This window comes from Zeus faber, assembly GCF_960531495.2.
Source record: "Zeus faber genome assembly, chromosome: 14".
NCBI classification, from domain to species: Eukaryota; Metazoa; Chordata; class Actinopteri; order Zeiformes; family Zeidae; genus Zeus; species Zeus faber.
The window spans coordinates 21607978-21626680 of NC_137200.1; the positions used below are offsets into that span (position 1 = coordinate 21607978).

The window sequence follows — 18703 nt, forward strand, 5'->3', positions numbered from 1 at the left end:
TTGTGTCTTAAAATACTCTTCTCAAAGTCGCCTGTGGGGACAATAAAGTAGACAAATGTATAAAAAAAACCTCCTGTGCGTTGCAGTGTTCTGGATCTAAACGCCTTCGAGAGGCAGAACAAGGCGGAGGGGTTGGGCATGGTTTCAGAGGAAGGCACCAGTAAGTACCACGGGATCTGTAACACGACACGATTCAACTTGCAGAAAAGTCTGCAAGTTGAATCATCCATACATTTTTGTCAAATAGTTCAGAAAAACAACACAGGATGCACTTTAACTTCTCCACCCAGCACAACATTGACAACAACATTCCTCATGACCACCATCACACTTGCCTTCCATGGCTCTAAGGAGGCGTGTCGGTATTTTCCTGATTGTGCACTTTGCAATGCATACAAATTGAAAAGAACAACAACCAACCAAGGAGACAAGTGGACTAAGGTAGTGTGGCACCCACAGCTGTGATTGGTTCTTTTGAAATTGGACGCTAAAGTCGTCAGAGAGTGTTCAGTTTAAACAACGATCGATTTGTTTTGCTTTTGCCAAATTGTGTTTTGCCAAATCCGCAATGAAATCCGCTGACTTTCGTAGCAGATTTTGTCCAAAGCAGCTACACCCCTGGATGGATCCAGCCGCGACTCGCCTATCTCTCCCAGTGCCAAAACTCATACTCAGCACATACACCACACAATAGACCGAGGGTTTGCGGGATGGGCGGGGTGCAGGCTATGTTATCTTGCCTGTCACGCTCCTGCCTCAGCGTGCTTCTCGTCCGTCCCAAAATTGTAATCCCACTCACATTAGCTTAGAACACATACACTCGCACACCTATCCTACTCCGAACAACACTCCACCGGACCAGTGTCTGATCCGGGTTCGACTTGCCTGAAGGACTCGCACCCCCAACCCCGCAATTTTAACTGCAATTACCAACAAGACACATTGAGCAATGGGGTTTTGTTTTGTTTTTTCTGGGATGGCCGGTCGCTGGAGGGTCAGTGTAGGGGCGTGGTTGGCCGGGGGGCGGCCGGGTGGGGCCCCCCCTCCCGGCCTGGCTGGAGTCCTGACAGCTTGCGCCTGGTGGCTTGGGATGTGCTGCGACCTGGCGGGGCTGTGGAGAGCGCCCCAGGGTGCCTTCCGGGGCCCCTGGGGGGACTGTTTGCCGTTGTGGGTGTGGGTTGGGGTGTGAGGGGTGGCTGTTGGCCTTTTGCTTCTGCGGCGGGCCCGGCCCTCTGTTCAACTTGTCAATCCGCAGGCTGAAAGGGAGAGAAAGGTAAGGTGTACACAGAACTGGCTTCCCAGATCTGATTTTACTTCATCAAACTTCATAAAACGTGCGCTGGCACTTCTCCGTCCACTGAAACGGATCTGACGCACAAGTTAAATCAGACAAAGGGCTGGTTAGCTTGGAAATGCCGGCTACACACCTCCTCTAGTAACCTGCCAACCCTGGTGTATGTCACGTGCGGATGCAGGACCTGGCCATGAGTCTCTGAAATGTGGCTGGGGCCCAAAACAACCCAAACAGAAAGTTTACAAATTGGTACAACCCCTGCGGAGTGGAGGAAGCCGATCTTTCTGGTGACAAGGGAATTGCACGATGGGACTACACCAGTCACTTGTAGACTCTTATCACCCCCGTGTCCAGTATGGCCTCCAGTTCTGCCTGCACGGCTTTGTGTTTATGTTGGGCAGGCGGTACGGCTGGGAGCATACATTTACCCCCGGGGTCGTCTCCACATGATGGTGAATGAGGGACGTGCAGCCTGGCAGGGGCTGAATAAAACTGCTGTTGTAACGCCACATCCGCACTCTGGCTGGACGAAAGAGATGGTTATTGGAAAGAGAAAAAAGGTGGAATCGATCATTTTTGAAACTTCCGGCCCCAACTCATCCCCCTCGATCACCCCAGTGGCCAGAGACACGGACACCCACTCCTTTAGGAGGTTACACAGGTGATATATCTGAGTCAACCCGCCCCTGTATGACTGCTCCACCTTAAAATCAACCTCCCCAACCCGCCATGGGACCTTGAAGGGCCCTTGCCTCTTGGCTTGTAATTTACAGCTAGAAGTAGGGAGCAACACTTACACCTTGTCTCCCGTTGCAAATTGCCTGAGTCCAGCCCCCCTGTTGTATAACCAGCGCTGGAGCAAATTCTCCTGTGACAAGCTCCTCAGCGTGTTTATCTTTGCTTGCGGGTCCATAAGATACTGAACTTCATTCTTGCTGGTGCAGGCCCTTCCTCCCAATTTTTCTTAATTAAGTCCAGCACCGCCCGGGGTGTCCTTTCAAAGAGGAGTTCAAAGGGAGAAAATCCCACGATAGGCCTGAGGCATCTCTGCATCACAAACAACAGAGTCCAACCATTTAACATGCTGGTCCAATTTGAGTGGACACCCAACAGCTCATAAAGTTCTGGAAGTGAACGTGACATAAAAGCAGTGCCCTGATCAGTCAGGGTCAGGATGCTTTTTTCTCTTGTAATGAATTTTAAGCCTCACCATGGGAATATCACCATGCATACACCAAATCTCTACCAGTGATGCCTCCACATCTTCTCGTCTGAGAACAACCTGAGTCCAGAAAAAAACTGATGTCCACCCCCTTGTACTCTTCCCAGAACGTAGTAGGTCCCTTCACGACTAGGGGAGGGGTCTGGTGGACCAGCAATGGAGCTCACACTGGGCTTTGTGAGCTGGAGGATGGTGCTCGTCCTCCAGCTCGGCGAGGCGCTTCCACAGCCAGCGGATCAGCTCCAGGGCGCTTTTCATCCGGCGCACTTCCCCTCCCAAGTCTCTGTTCCCGCGCCATGGCGTGAATCTTTATTCATTATTCCAGACAGAAAGGCTCACAAGCCAAAACGGGAACATAAAATAAGCGTATTAATCAGGGTCCGGTTTCTCCTTGGTCGCAGTCTGGTCCGCAGGCTTCCAGCGTCCTGCACAACGGGATCCCCACTGCAAGACGAACAACACATAAGAAAGCTCTATCAGCCGGGTCCAACCAAACAATACTAATGAGGCTGAATAGACGGACATGGTACAGTGCGGGAAGAAGCCATCATGGTCACCTGAAGACCGTGGCTTGACCACGCCCCATCGTCTGCCACACCGGATGGAAAAAAAAATAAATACGTTGCAATCTGAAATAGAATTCTGGGACTTGCCGTGTAACCCACCCAACATAGACACTTTCATACATTTCCGCTTAAAGCTCATCATTCTCAATCCAAGACGACAAAAAAAGCTTATAATTCATTTTTTATCATATTTTTACCTATACACTTTTCCCTGCAACATTGTCTCTGCATCTAAGTAATTTCTTTCTTTCTTCTTTGTATTATTTAGGTGAAAAGGTCATGGCGGATGATGAGTTCACATGCGACCTCTTCCGTTTCTTGCAACTGCTCTGTGAAGGTCACAACAACGGTGAGGACGAGCAGATCTCCGGGGTATTTTAATCGACTTTTTCTGAATTGCACGACAAACTGTTTGAACGGATCTTTGTTTTTGCCGCAGATTTTCAGAACTACTTGCGCACGCAAACAGGCAGCACCACGACCATCAACATCATCATCTGCACCGTGGACTATCTCCTCCGACTGCAGGTCCATCCACACATTCCTCATCCTTCTTGTCCTGTTTGGTTTCGTTCTTCTGTTATCTGACTTCCGCCGCTGGCCTTTGACAACGGCCAGGAGGGTTTTTCCTATTGTATCTAACCGCTTAAGTGTCTTATAAATTCCACTGTGTAGTCAGTGAGATAAACCCTTGCTATCGGGAACAAACTGAGACCCTCGTTGGCTAGAACCTGCTTTATTTTGCAAAATAGGAGAAAGATGAAGTGATGCACTTCGTAATCAGTGACACAGCAGTTTCTCTCTGTACCTTTTCTCCGGGGGAGGGTTAATTATACTTTCTAAAAGTTGTTCTTCATACAATAATGAGCTGTTATAGTCCGAGCGCTTTCAGGTGCGTTCGCAGTTCACCATCTTATCGTGCACAAGTTTGATCAAATACATTTCTTTCTCTTCTACGTTGGTAATTAATCGCTGTTGCCTCTTGAACAACAGGACAATCGCCCATAAGTAAAACATAGAATCATTTAAACCATCATCATCATTATCAATAACAAAACAATAATATTAGAGTAAAACACATATATTAAAATCATCAGAAGACTGCATGTGGGGTAGATACTGTATTATGGGCATCGATGAAAAATTGTCATTACTTACAGGCTGGTACATGAAAGTACCCATTTTGCCAGGCGATACGTCCAAACCCGCCATCTGAGGTCTGCGAATTGAGAATGAGTTCTCAATCCAGACTCTTCTTCCCCGCGGTGCCCCAGTGGTGGAAGAAGCTACTCAGTTCGTTACGCTCTGCTGAGACTCTCACAAACTTCAAGAAACACCAGAACACCTGAATACCTGATCCTATCTTAGCTATGACCCACTTTTCTTGTTTTTGTTGATGTTGACTAGTTGTTGTAGTGACATAATGCACTTACAACATATGATTACTTATCATATTGCACTTACTACTGCACTAACATACTGGATTTTTGAAACAAATTTTTTTTACTAATAATAGAACTTTTATTCAGATTTCTTACAGCTGCAGGTATCTTGCACTTGTATCTGGTTTAATTTATAAACAAGTGCTCAGGCATTCCAATTTGAGGTTGCTCAAATAGTCAATGTATGCGTTGATTGTTTCTAGCCGCTCGTGTTTTGGACAAACACGCCTGCTAAATGGTCAGTTTTGCTCTTAAGGTGGCAACAAACCTTGCAGACGACACTTAATTTACAGCTTTGCCTCTTGGATTAACCATTTTCTACGATTGTAAAATCACAGTGTATTACAGTAATAACCATACAGTATATGCACCGTAACATTTCCCTCGCACTACACCAGTTCATCAAAATTGTGTGGGTCGCGATGAAGACATAACAGTCATGATTGGCATTCTTGGTCAATCATGAAGAACTTAGGCCAAAAGGTGCTGCTGTGACCAAATCAAGGCCTACTGAGACATACAGTATGTTGTACAGCAAATACATCAAGACTATTTGGCTCTTTCTTTCCTCTCTGAAGGAGTCGATCAGTGACTTCTACTGGTATTACTCCGGCAAGGAGATCATAGACGAGCCGGGGAAGAAGAACTTCTCAAAAGCCATGACAGTGGCCAAGCAGATCTTCAACAGTCTGACTGAGTATATCCAGGTATACTCGCTTTGAACACTGCAGATATTTCAAGTCTTTTTTTGTGTTTGTGTCCTAACTCTTCAATTCTGCTCTGCAGGGTCCCTGCACAGGCAACCAGCAGTCCTTGGCCCACAGCAGACTTTGGGACGCCGTCGTTGGCTTCCTCCACGTCTTCGCCCACATGATGATGAAGCTGGCACAGGTACACACTAAGGCTGTTTTTAGCAGGCTCTAATTCAATTGGCCGAAATCTAAAAAAAAAATTGCAGACAAGGAATCATTAGAGAGGCAATCAATATTTAAGAAACAATATGTCTATAATGCATTGATGTGATGTATATACAGTATATGTGACCCACCGCATACTTTAGGGTCATTCAACCTTTTTCTTCACATCATTTGAAAGTGGAGAATCAGAGCTTCCAAACAAGGTGTCACTTGTGCAAATCAAGCAAGAGACTTGGCTTCATTCACTTAGCTCCCAGAATGCAAATGGGGTAGCCAAAGCCACATGGCTAATTAACATTCTGCGGAATGGGCCAATCACTGCTTTGTGCTTGTGTTTTGAGGGAACATTGAACGTATTTATGTTTTGAAAACAGCTTTTATTTAACAGCAAGAATATACATGTTTTATAACAGTGGAATTTATTTTCCGGTGGTTCTTGAAAATATTCCGTTTCATAGTCACATTCAGGTTGAAATACGCTGTTTGAAATGTTCTCCAAGTCCGGAGTAATATCAGATTCAGCGACACTGTCGGAGAACTGACTATCATCGCGGAAAATGAAGTCCAGTGCGCGCTGCTTAAACTGACTTGGATCTATCGCACTGGTCAGATTAAGGTCCGCGATATGATTTAAATCTTTCTCCACCCGCTTCTCCTAATCAACCGGAGTTTTGACAGACAAGTGAAACCCGAGCCTCGTCTTGTTAACAGAAGTGATGGTGAGGTCAGTGACACGCCCCGTCCACATCGTTGTCTCCGTGTGTGTATAAAACACGTAATATTTAAAGGCTGAACTCTATCAAAACGGTTTCACATTGTGACTTCACATCACATGGAATATGGATGAATGATCTTCACCTGGACGGTCGCTTTAAAGGAAACGATCAATCTGCGTCACTCAGCGTTGTTTAGCATCTCGGTAAGTGAACTGCGTTTCCTGATGTCATCTAACAGGAATATTTAACTCCACGGTTTAACATTTTTTTACAATTTATTAATCAACCTCGGTTTTGAAAATACATTGAGAGGTAAAAAAAACAAAAACACAAAGGAACACGAATCTGGAAAAATCGAATTTTCCTTCAAGAAAGATTTTTCAACTTATTTGGCTGCTCCTGGCGATTTTAGAAATGGCGACTTTTGCTGTGGTGGGTCACATATTTTATATATTTTTTGTATTGATGTGTATTGTTGCTAATGAGCCGTTTAAGGACGATAATGCCTATATTACAGCAATTACTAGAATAAATTAGGAAAATCTATTAAAAAAGTAGAAAATTGAATTTGAAGAGAAATAATTATGGATTCATTGATTCCATATCAATAGTAAGGGATTTATCAATAGCTAGCCCAGGCCGATTCAAATTATACTTGGAGATTTGGAGAAACAACTTGTAGGCACAATTTAATAATAAACAGATAACAATTCTATCCGACAGCACATATAGCACAAAATACCCAGCTGCCTGCAAATTCAGTTTATCTATAGAACAAAGTCACATGGTTTCATTGGTTTAGTAAACTTTTTAACTTAAATAAATGGTTTGGGCTTGGTAACTTTCAGGAATGATGTTTTTTTTTGTTGTTGTTTTTTACCGCTTCCTTATTCAATTTCGAATTTTAAAAGATGAAATTGAAAGTCCTTTCCTGGGAAATTCTGTGACTTTTATTTTGCTCTATAGATTATTTTGTGCATATTTTCATAGAAAATTTTGCAAAATTCTTTGTGCTACCATTGTGGGGACACTTATTTGCAGTAAACATGTCATATTGAGTATTTTGAGTAAATATGACACAGTGAATCTTAAATAAAGAAGTCATCCGCGGAATCTGAATTGGGAACGATAGGACAACATTTTATTTTGATGCTTGAAAACTTGTTTCGAAGCGCCCTCACCTCGGAGAAGGAGAGGGGCAGATGTCACCCGCTTTGTTGGCACAAATTTTGCAAGAATAACCTTTGCTACGGTAGAGACAAGGAAACGTGTGTCATCAATAACTTTCCCGCTCAGCACACGTTCCTATGCACTTGCTGATTTCTACGCAGTTTTCTGTGTTGCACGCATAGCTTCTCAAATAATTGATTACATCACTAAACGACAATTAATTTAAATGTGCAATCGAGGTCAAATACATATTCGTACAGTACATACAATTATTTGATTATACCGCGTGTTTTTACTTGTCACAAACTGTATGCTATATTGATGATTTAAACTGTCTTTCACATGGTCAATGCAGGGTAAAGTATGTATCCATTTTATTTATCTGTTGATGTGACATTGTGTTTACTGTACATTGATCAACTTCAATTCCTTCTCAGTCTGTCTCGAAATCTCCTGCTGTCAATGTGGAAACAAAGGTTCGGTTGCTCAATTCGGGGGGAGGGGGGGGGCATGTTGAAATGACATGAACTGACATTATTAGGAAGTCCAAGCATCTCACAAGCCTCCATCCAATGCATCCTCACACAGCAGACTGGTCTATAAACCCCCAAGGAATCACATTCTCTAGTTGCTAGAAAGTTGTCACTGGCCTTATCAATTTCATATGAAAACAGCACCATAACCAGCGTCCTGGATCGAAAAACTGGCATGAAGTGGAACCGCTGCAAGGGAAGCAGTGTGTGTTGCACGTTCTTTTTTATTAATAACAGGAAGAGAGGGGATCTGTGGCAGCCAACCCACTTTACGCTGCTGCAGCTGTAAAAAAAACAAACGACAAATAAAAAACATTTAAACGGTCGGCTGAAGTCTGAGAAGGATAACAAGCTGCTTTCAAAATCACAGATATTTCTTGGGTTAAGGTTTTGGCCGATGGGAGGAGTTGAGCGATCGTTAAAAATACATTGTTTTGCTGAACTGCGTGGGAACTGAAGGAAACTCAAAAGCAGTACAGCGCTGAACTCAGAATAGGTGCCACAATTCTCTCATAATATATGTAATTCATCCTTTGGAACGGGACATATTCTAAAATTTGATGCCTCATGACTCATATCTAAGGAAATTTGATACAGACACCCAAACTGTTCACGACACACAATGCAATACTAAGTATTTCACCATCTTTAAGATCGGAAATAGCTTTCACATCTCGATTTTTAAACCTCATTCCAAACGGGTTAATGTAGAGGCATTTTAATTGCAAAAGCAGGTGATTCAAAGACTTTCTGAGAAAAGGAACACCCCTTTAACATCTGCTGTTTATGTCTGTACCTACATATACCTTTTAATGACACCTGCCCTGTGTTGAAGTATACACTTAAAGGGAAATTCGAACCGTAAAGCAACATTGAGCTCATTTAGAACCCAGTGGAATAACTGATCAAGCCTCCCTTTTGGCTGGGAATTAATAGAGGTACTGTATACTTTATTTTGCAGTATTAGTGAGGTAGAAGTATTACTCTATTACCTTGGCAGCTTGCTGTCTAGCTAGATTTCTAACAGAGGAGACCAGGAGTGGAATTTCCCTTTAATCGAAAAATCATTTGCACACAAGTAACAGGCATTACATCTGTTGACTGTGATGTGCTCTAAAAAAAGACTAACCCAGAGTTATGTTGTTTTTTGTTTTGTTTTTTTCATTTTGTGGTGTGCTGCTTTCTGACTAACTCTACTGTTTGCACAAACGTAAGTATATTTTTCACTAAATGTATGACAATTTTAAGTTGCAATAGACCTTAATTCCAATGAAACTGCTGGTGTCCGGATCTACTTATATCCTTGGTATAACCAATCCAGGCAAGTCGGGCGTCATTAGAGACACCCACGGCAGTAACACATACGACACCGATGAAGGCATCTCTTTTAAGGGTTAATCTTACCTATTTCCTATTACTTTAGCCACAAAAAATGCTTGTGGTTTACTATAAAAGTAACAACTCAAGGCGACAAGCAATAATTGAGCGAACTCACGGAGATTCTTTTCTGTGACTCAAAACTTACGTAAGGGCCTGACCCCGGTTAAATCAAAGTAATTTGGCTGCAAACCATGAAAGCTTCACCAAGAGACGACAGTAAAACCAGTCCAGCAGAATAACAGTGAGAGCCTAAGAGTATCGCTGTTAAAGTTAAACTAAAGGCCCTGGCCTGTCGAGGCAGCAGAAGGAAAGGTGACAGGTTTAAATGTTCACGTTGAATTATTCTTATACTCAGCTGGGAAACCAGTAAAAAGTCATACTATCGTGATCAGGTAACTTTATGTTTAAGTATTTCTCCGTGTGATAACAATGGAATGATGTCTCTTTGACCTTGTCACCTGAACGTGGCTCTTGATTAACATCACAACAGTTGTCATTGCATCCCTAATGACGACGTGAACCCTGAATGACTTTAACAGATTTACAGAGTTTGAAACCGTGCATATTATTGTAAGCGTCTGTTTCTTCATATTGTTGTAGGACTCCAGCCAGATTGGCCTGCTAAAGGAGCTTCTTGACCTTCAGAAAGATATGGTTGTTATGCTGCTTTCCTTGTTGGAGGGTAAAGAACATTTCCAGGCCTTGAGTTCTCTTCCATTTTAGCTTTCCTTTTCTTTCCCCTTTTGTATTAATTGCTGTGCATCTCATTTAGGGAATATTGTGAATGGCACCATTGCCCGCCAGATGGTGGATATGCTGGTTGAGTCCTCCAGCAATGTTGAGATGATCCTCAAGTTTTTCGACATGTTCCTCAAACTGAAGGACATCGTGGCTTCGGACGCGTTCCGCGATTATGTCACTGACCCCCGGGGACTCATCTCCAAAAAGGATTTCCAGAAGGCGATGGACAGTCAGAAGCAGTATTCCCCCTCGGAGATCCAGTTTCTCTTGTCTTGCTCCGAGGCGGACGAGAACGACATGATCAACTATGATGAGTTCGCCAACCGCTTCCAGGAGCCCGCCAAGGACATCGGCTTCAACATCGCCGTTCTGCTCACCAACCTTTCTGAGCACGTGCCCCACGACACCCGGCTGAAAAACTTCCTGGAACAGGCAGAGAGCATCCTCAACTATTTCCGCCCGTTCCTGGGCCGTATTGAAATAATGGGTGCCAGTAGAAAAATCGAGCGCATCTACTTTGAGATCAGCGAGGTGAACCGGAGACAGTGGGAGATGCCCCAGGTCCGAGAGTCCAAACGACAGTTCATTTTCGATGTGGTCAACGAGGGCGGGGAGTCTGAGAAGATGGAGATGTTTGTCAACTTCTGCGAGGACACCATCTTTGAGATGAACATAGCGTCGCAGATCTCGGAGCAGGAAGAGGAGGAAAAGGAAGAAGAGGATGACCAGGTGCTGGAAGTTGGAGGAGAGGGGGGACCGGAAGGGGGAGTGGGTGGAGGAGGAGACGAGGAAGGCAATGGCGAGGAGGGCCAACCTGAATCAAGCTCTGCCTTCGCAGACTTCATAAACAGCATGTTGGGTTTCCTTGGCATTTTTACTTTCCGTAACCTCCGCAGGCAATACCGCAGGGTGAGAAAGATGACCATCAAGGAGATTGTTGTGGCTTTGTCCACTTTCTTTTGGACCATTTTAATGAACATACTGCACTTCATCTACAGCGTGTGCAAAGGCTTTTTCATGCTTGTGTGGCAAACCCTGTTTGGGGGTGGTCTGGTGGAGGGAGCTAAAAACATCACGGTGACGGAGATTCTGGCCAGCATGCCGGACCCCACGCAGGACGACGTACATGCGGATCTGCCAGGGGAACCCGGGACGGGGGAAGAGCAGGACCCTGGAGGGGTGACGGACACTGGGGAAAGTGGAGCTGGAGATGAGGAGGAGGAGGATACCCAAGAAAAAGAGGGAGGGAGGATACCCGGTATTGATGCACCGGGTGGACTGGGTGACATGGGTGTGGAGGCCACTGTTGAGCCTCCGACACCCGAAGGGACCCCCATAACTAAGAGAAAACAGGTGAGGCTGTCATCTCAAAGGCTGAGTTTTTAATGCCCACGAATCCAGTTTAGAAATGTGGCTCTTCCCCTTGTTTGCAGCGTACCGTGCATTTGTTCATCTCAGTGTGCTTTTGTCTGCAGCCACCGGAAGAGGCTGATTCCAGCCAAAAACCTCCCGAACCCCCAACCATTGAGGAACCTCCTCCAGAGCCTGAGAAGGCTGAGTAAGTGTCTATATTTCCTTGCCACACTTCATTGTTTTTAGGATTTCTCATTTTGCCTCTAATGAAAACTAAATGAGTCAACCTAACCGTAGTGTTTGTTTTCTAGTGCGGAAAATGGAGAGAAAGTGGAGAGAGAAGCTGAAACTAAAGACACGGAGAAACCAGTCGGACTAAAGAAAGCGGCAGCCAAGAAGGAAAAGAAACCCACAAAGGGCGGTTTTCAAATATGGACGGAGCTGGATATTCAGAGGAACAAATTCATGGTGACACACGTTTATCCGTCTTCAATCTTTTATCCCACACGATTTGTTTACGCACACCTCGACGCCCAGCCGTCGCTCCCTAACAGCGACACGTGTTCCCCTCATAGAACTACCTCTCCAGGAACTTCTACAATCTCCGTTTTCTGGCGTTGTTCCTCGCGTTCGCCCTGAACTTCATCCTGCTCTTCTACAGGGTGAGGAAATGTTTTCTCGCTTGTTTGGACAGTTTAACTGTATATTGTTTTGGATTGTGTTGATGCCCCGGTAGCGATGGGTCGGGCCGGTCTTTGGTGAGTCTACGGTTTTACCGTCGTCGTCAAGGCGACCGTAATGAGCCTTTGCCCCGTGCCCGTGTTTGCGCTTCGCCGCAGGTGTCCGACAGCCCGCCGGAGGGAGACGAGGCAGACGTCTCGGAGCTGTTCGAGGGGAGCGGCATGGCGGAAGCGTCCGGGCTGTTTGAAAGCTCGGGAGAGGAGGCAGAGGGATCCGGAGCGGATGAGGGAGGGGACGAGGATGAGGAATACACGCCAGTTTATTTCTTTTTGGAAGAGAGCACTGGCTACATGCAGCCCACCATGTCATTCCTCTCCGTCCTTCACACAATCATTTCATTCATCTGCATCATCGGATACAACTGCCTCAAGGTACGAGAAGCATGCACCATAATTCACTGAGTTTAACAATTAGCTCATTCACGTAATGCTTTTGTCGAAGAGTTGGAGAAAAAAAAAAAAAAGAAAAACCCCCGCAGCCCAACTGGGACGCTGCGTCCCCTGCCGCTCGCCCCTTTCTCAGTCTGGCTCACTCCGTTGACACGGCCCTCGCCTTGGCAGTACTTCACAAGAATGAACAAAATTGAGGGTTAGTCAGCAGCGCAGGATCCTAAGGGGAAGTTTGAGACATGGGCACCGACCCGCCAAACAAGGGAAGGGAATGTGGATTCTCAGACCAGAACACTTGTCGTCAAGACGGGGAAAGGATATAAGCCATGAGGGGACACAACGTCATATGCGTCTGCAATAATCAAAGCAAAATGCGTTGCAGCTATTGCTCAGAATGCCTAATTGCTTTTTATTTGCAGATCCCACTCGTAATATTTAAGAGGGAGAAGGAACTTGCCAGAAAGCTGGAGTTTGATGGTCTTTACATCACCGAACAACCAGAGGATGACGACATAAAGGGCCAATGGGATCGTCTCGTCCTTAATACACCGTACGTTTTTAAGGGTCTTAAACTCATGCTATAAAAGCATGAGCACTCCATCGAATACGCCAAGTGAACTCACCAATAATTTATTTTTATTTCCTTTTCTTTCACAGATCTTTTCCAAACAATTATTGGGACAAATTTGTCAAACGAAAGGTGAGCCGTGGTTTTTTTTAATATTTATTTATTTATTTTTCTTCTTCTTCTTATTATTATTATTATTATTGTTTTTTTGCTATCGTGTTATTTACGGTTGTTTTAAAATTCAAAATGGAGCATAAGCATGGCTTTCTGTATTCAGGTTCTGGATAAGTATGGCGATATTTACGGCCGGGAGAGGATTGCCGAGCTGCTTGGCGTGGATCTGGCCTCGCTCGACGTGAGTCAGCAGCACGAGAGGAAGCAGAAGGAGCCGGACAACTCCATGTTCACATGGTATCAGTACAAAGTCCCTGCTCTGCTCGGAAATGCATAGAATGCTGTTTACATGATACTGTTTGCTGAAAGAAATACCCCCCTCTTGTATCTTTTCAGGGCCACTTCCATCGACATCAAGTACCAGATCTGGAAATTTGGTGTTGTGTTTACTGACGGCGTAAGCATGAACACACACACACACACATACACAAGCATGTATGTCAAAGTCAAACAAACAAGCGGATACCATTTTACCAAAGTGCAATGATTAGTAAAGGAACGCGTGCAATTTACTTAGGTTAGTTTCTCTAAGAATCACAATGAGAGAAAAATACAAATTATGGGGTAAATCATGTGTAAAGAATGTTAAAATGTCCCCCTCACCCCGCAAAACTCCACCCTCAGTCCTGCTCTGTTCGCTTGTTGACATGGTGTGCTGTAGAAATTGTCTCCAGAAAATCAGAAACAACTGTTGCATTCCACCGCTGTCAAAGGAAAAAAAGAAAACTCAGCACCACTGACTTCCCCGCCACAGATTTCCGGCCTCTTCCTTCCTTTATCCAGTACTGTTTTTCAGGCCTCCCCAATCAAGTTAGGCCAGACATCAATGCATTCACATTGAGACGGGAGAGATAGTGATCCCCTGGTTAAGTGAATTCCGCACCTACCGAAGTGTATATCAATACAAACTTCAAATGACTACACGCTTCCACAGACATTTATGGAGGCAAATGTAAAAAAGTTTGTTTTATATTTTCCAGCCCAAATGGGTTAATTTGCAGTTCGGAACAGAATAGCAGCCCCCCCCCCCCCCCCCGAGTCTATTGAAGGATTGCCGGTTCGATCCCCGGCTCCCCCTGGTAGCGCGCTTATGTGTCCTTGAGCAAGACACTTGATCTAACGTTGTCTCGTCTGTTCAAGTCAGCAGCTTCAAATACGAGTCGTAAATGCAGCAAGAAGACTTGTTTCAACAAGCATGGTGAATGTAAAGCGAAGACACGTTAAAAAAATAAATAAATAAATAAATAAATAAAACTGCAATGTTTCGCTTCCTTCGACTTGACTGTGTTTATTGCCATAGGTGCTTGCATTTGCATACCAACGACTTGAGTTTCACTTCTCACCATGAATTAGAACAAGTCAGCAAACCTAGCACTTTACCATTTGGTGTTGCTGTAAGTTGCGGTCGTTTTTTGTCGAAAAATGCACGAGGTTAAAACTAACCTCTCTTATGTACAGTAGGATGCAAAATATAAAAGTGCACAGAAGCTGACCTGGCCACTAAACCGTTAAAAGGCAAACATGTCACCTTTCTTCAAAATTTGAACCAAGGTTATTTTTTGACATTTTCTAAATCATTTTCAAAATAAAAGGAAAAAGGTCCTATGCACATTTTTTATATTTGTTTATATTTGTTTACTTTATATGGATTTGAGGTCAGCTTCCCTTCACTATTCATTGTATTTTGACCTGGGAAGCCCAAATGTTTGCATTCCCCCGCACAGTACATCATATCACTTGCGGTGGCACATTTTGGTTTTGAGCGTCTTGTTTCCGTCTTGCCTCTGCCGAATTGATTTTCAATCACTATTTTCTGTCTTCTCTTTGCAGACTTTCCTTTATCTCTGCTGGTACCTGATAATGTCTTTGCTCGGCCATTACAACAATTTCTTCTTTGCCTGTCACTTGTTGGATATTGCCATGGGCGTCAAGACTTTGCGCACGATCCTGTCCTCAGTCACACACAATGGGAAACAGGTAAAGGGTGTCTTTTTTTTTTTTTTTTTTTTTTTGTCCGATTCTTCAAATTGCTAATCAATGGCAAGGTCCAATTCTTTGCGGGGTGGGAGGTGGATGAGAACTAATCCGGGTCGAGTCGAGTCCAAGACTTTGTCACCCATTGAACTTATGACCAATTGGCCTGATTGAACAACTGACCAACGGCAGAACAGTGTGAGTCAAAATTAATGCCATGACTGTAATGTGTACCCTTTTAATTGGCAGCACTTTATTTGTTTGATTGAAAAGTAAGTATTCCACGGCTGGGGTTTATCCCGAGCAGTCAGGAAAATTATTCATATTCAAAGCGAATTTACTCAAACTCCATTATCCAAACATTTGTCATTGTTGCAAAATTACTGAAAAGTTGTGCACAAGGCCATTGTTTGTTTGTTTGGGGTTTTTTTTCAGAAATTAAACTAAAATAATAGACAATTTCGATGAGCTTGACCTTGAAATGATACAGTCTAATATAGTCTGCACCGTTGGAGACCGAGTCGATAAACTGTCAAGTCAGAGAGGGGACGAGCCTTTTGAAACGTGCACTCGTGAGAGGGAGTCCAGACGCGAGTTCTACACCTGGGATGTGCACTCAACATGCTCCAACCTGTGTCTGGCAGCTGATGATGACCGTAGGCCTCTTGGCGGTGGTGGTGTACCTCTACACGGTAGTCGCCTTCAACTTCTTCCGCAAGTTTTACAACAAGGGTGAGGATGAGGATACGCCGGACATGAAGTGTGACGACATGATGACGGTAAGTACCTGTTCCTCTGACGCGTGTGGTGGTTCCACGCGTTTTAGTCGAAAAGAAAATCTTTAGAGGAGTGATTTCTTTGTGTTTTTTTGGTTTTTTTTAACAACACTGTACGGCCGCGCTGACAACTTGAATGCACATCAGCCAATCAGGATGAGCTCGCCGATGCCATTCGCATAAGGCGGCACAGTTTATTGTTTGGCCGCCAATTTTTCTGGTGCACCTTTTTGAAGAGCAGATCGTCAGCCGCAACTTTCCTGTTGCCTTGCGGTCATCCGCTCGGCAGACCTTCACAGGAGCTTCGGAGTGGAAGCGGCGTGACGTGTTTTCCATCGCATGGAAATGGTGGGGGGGCCCGATTATTAAGCCCAAACATTAAACTTGCCTTGGTGGACAAGATGGAGTTACGGGTGCAACGCTTCTCATCTCCTTGGCTGTGCTTAAATGAAGTTGAAGTTCAAGAGGTTATTTCTCACATACATATGCATATGGTCATACATATATGCAGTGAAATGTCATGACACCCGGTGATTACGCACAAGAAGCTCTATAAACTTTAAAAATAAATTAAAAAAAATTATAATAATATAAAAAAAAATTACGAAAATGTGCGTAACCGACACAAGTGTGATGATGAATCAACTCTGTCAAGCATTCGTCGCCGTGGACAACAAGTGTTTATTACTGTGATCACGCCCCCCCAGGACGGTCAGGCGTCACGCAAGTGGTCGCTGTCATATGAGATATGCCACTGGCCTGTTGTCCTTGCACTCTGCTCGTTTCCTACCAATTTCCCTGTCACAAACACCGGTCATACCAGGACCACACCCGGCGGCGGGAGCTTCCACTTGTGTTGGGTGCTCTGTCCACTCCACCTTTTTGATCCACTGATCCGAGAGATCGCACTCAGTCGGCCGTCGATCAAGACTGCGCTGCCGACTGCTGTGACTGTGGCCGAACGAGTCTCTAATCTGTCTGCCCTCTGTCCGCCCCTCCCAGTCGTCTTGACCATAAATGGGGGCTCGATATTACGCGGCGCTTCAATCCGATCGGTCGTTCGGGCCGAGCCACATTGGAGGATCTCCGTGTTGAAGAAGCAGCGGGCTGGAAGCTTTTCCTCCCCCTCCTCGTAAGAAGGACACCGGTGCCGAAGGCGCATCGCTGGCTGAGCGACAGGTTGAGCCCTCAAGGCATCCCTCATTTTTTGGGAGATGGGATCAGTGCGCTCATCCTGTTTGGCTGGTTTCTGAAGTCACAGCTGCAAAGTCAATGCCCATGCCTCGGGGCATATCTGCTACTTCGAGGGAAATTTTTCCACGATACATAAAGTACCTTAAAATCTTAATCCTACAAATAAAGCAATTGAAATACCATCACATTTAAATAATTATACTGTAAAATGCCTTTTCAAAGTCATTCCTTTCTCTTTTTTCCTTCTATATATATAACAACAATATAACGAAACCATCGGAACAAAATTGAGTTTCAAGTAGTTTTGGTTGATTTAAGGTAAACATAGTCGAGTACAAAACATAAGCGGTGTTGAATTTTTCGAACCTCGGTTTCCACAATAGCAGAACTTATTTAGCCGCACTATAACGCACAGAGAACCTCTTTACTCTGATCCACATTTTCATGGTTTTCCCGTCCGTCTCCGCAGTGTTACCTATTCCACATGTACGTGGGTGTACGCGCTGGGGGCGGCATCGGCGACGAGATCGAGGACCCCGCGGGGGACGAGTACGAGCTCTATCGAGTGGTCTTTGACATAACTTTCTTCTTTTTTGTCATCGTCATCCTGTTGGCCATCATTCAAGGTGAGGGAACTGGGCAGATTATCAAACAGACTGGGATAGTGCCAATATAGAGCTGGTGTAATTCCTGGCGCACGAACAAAGTGGATTTCGATACTGGAGTTGTTTGTCACACCCACACACCCTGCTCTCACACACCACACAAATTTTCTTCTTCTTGGGCAATAATGGTATATGCTAACATTTCAGAAATGCACCTCAAGGAAGGGTGGTTGTTAAAAAAAAGATTAAGACTTATGAGTTTGTTATGACTGATATATGTTTGTGATTCTTCCGCCACTTTTTCGTGTATTCTTGTTTTTATGCATTTTACTGTATGGAATAATTTTGTTTTATGTGATCTACGTAGAGTGTCTGAGTACTCTGAGAAGCACTATACAAACAAGAATCATTATATTATTATTATTATTATTAATAATAATAATAATAATAATAATAATAATATTTTTATTATTGTTATTAGTAGTAGTAATAGTAGTATTAATATTATTATTTTTATTATTGTTATTAGTAGTAGTAATAGTAGTATTAATATTATTATTTTCAGTGCTAAGTTGAACATTAACAATTGCTCTGAACACAATGCCCTGTACAGGTCTCATCATCGATGCCTTTGGAGAGCTCAGGGATCAACAAGAGCAAGTCAAAGAAGACATGGAGGTATAACTCAAATGATCAGTTGTTTAGCAGGGAAAACCCGTATTTTTCACACAGACGTAAACATCCCGGGGTCCGACTCCTCTGAATTCGCCCTGGTTTTGTGCAGACAAAGTGCTTCATATGCGGCATCGGAAGCGATTACTTTGACACGACGCCGCACGGTTTCGAGACCCACACGCTGGACGAGCACAACCTGGCCAATTACATGTGCGTATTTTCACGTCTGCGCGTTCTCTCTGCGAATCTGCTCCCGTCAGGGCACCGTTCATA

At 44.3% G+C, this 18703-nt stretch overlaps 1 protein-coding gene across 6 annotated transcripts in view; it reads left to right on the forward strand.

The window, feature by feature from the left end:
• Window positions 1-18703, forward strand: part of LOC307240158 (ryanodine receptor 1-like) — an 84706-nt gene that overhangs the window by 64609 nt on the left and 1394 nt on the right. For 3 of the 6 annotated variants that reach the window (XM_080013825.1, XM_080013824.1, XM_080013826.1), the window contains 21 exons: window positions 87-160; window positions 3351-3431; window positions 3522-3610; window positions 5103-5231; window positions 5311-5415; window positions 7765-7803; window positions 9841-9922; window positions 10013-11334; window positions 11457-11539; window positions 11646-11802; window positions 11910-11996; window positions 12174-12446; window positions 12884-13014; window positions 13122-13164; window positions 13310-13443; window positions 13543-13603; window positions 15037-15183; window positions 15825-15959; window positions 17620-17776; window positions 18369-18433; window positions 18540-18640. In XM_080013825.1, coding sequence (XP_079869951.1) covers window positions 87-160; window positions 3351-3431; window positions 3522-3610; window positions 5103-5231; window positions 5311-5415; window positions 7765-7803; window positions 9841-9922; window positions 10013-11334; window positions 11457-11539; window positions 11646-11802; window positions 11910-11996; window positions 12174-12446; window positions 12884-13014; window positions 13122-13164; window positions 13310-13443; window positions 13543-13603; window positions 15037-15183; window positions 15825-15959; window positions 17620-17776; window positions 18369-18433; window positions 18540-18640 — 3495 coding nt within the window. The remainder of the gene's footprint in view (window positions 1-86; window positions 161-3350; window positions 3432-3521; window positions 3611-5102; window positions 5232-5310; window positions 5416-7764; window positions 7804-9840; window positions 9923-10012; window positions 11335-11456; window positions 11540-11645; window positions 11803-11909; window positions 11997-12173; window positions 12447-12883; window positions 13015-13121; window positions 13165-13309; window positions 13444-13542; window positions 13604-15036; window positions 15184-15824; window positions 15960-17619; window positions 17777-18368; window positions 18434-18539; window positions 18641-18703) is intronic. The other 3 variants (XM_080013827.1, XM_080013829.1, XM_080013828.1) reach the window with 1 other exon arrangement.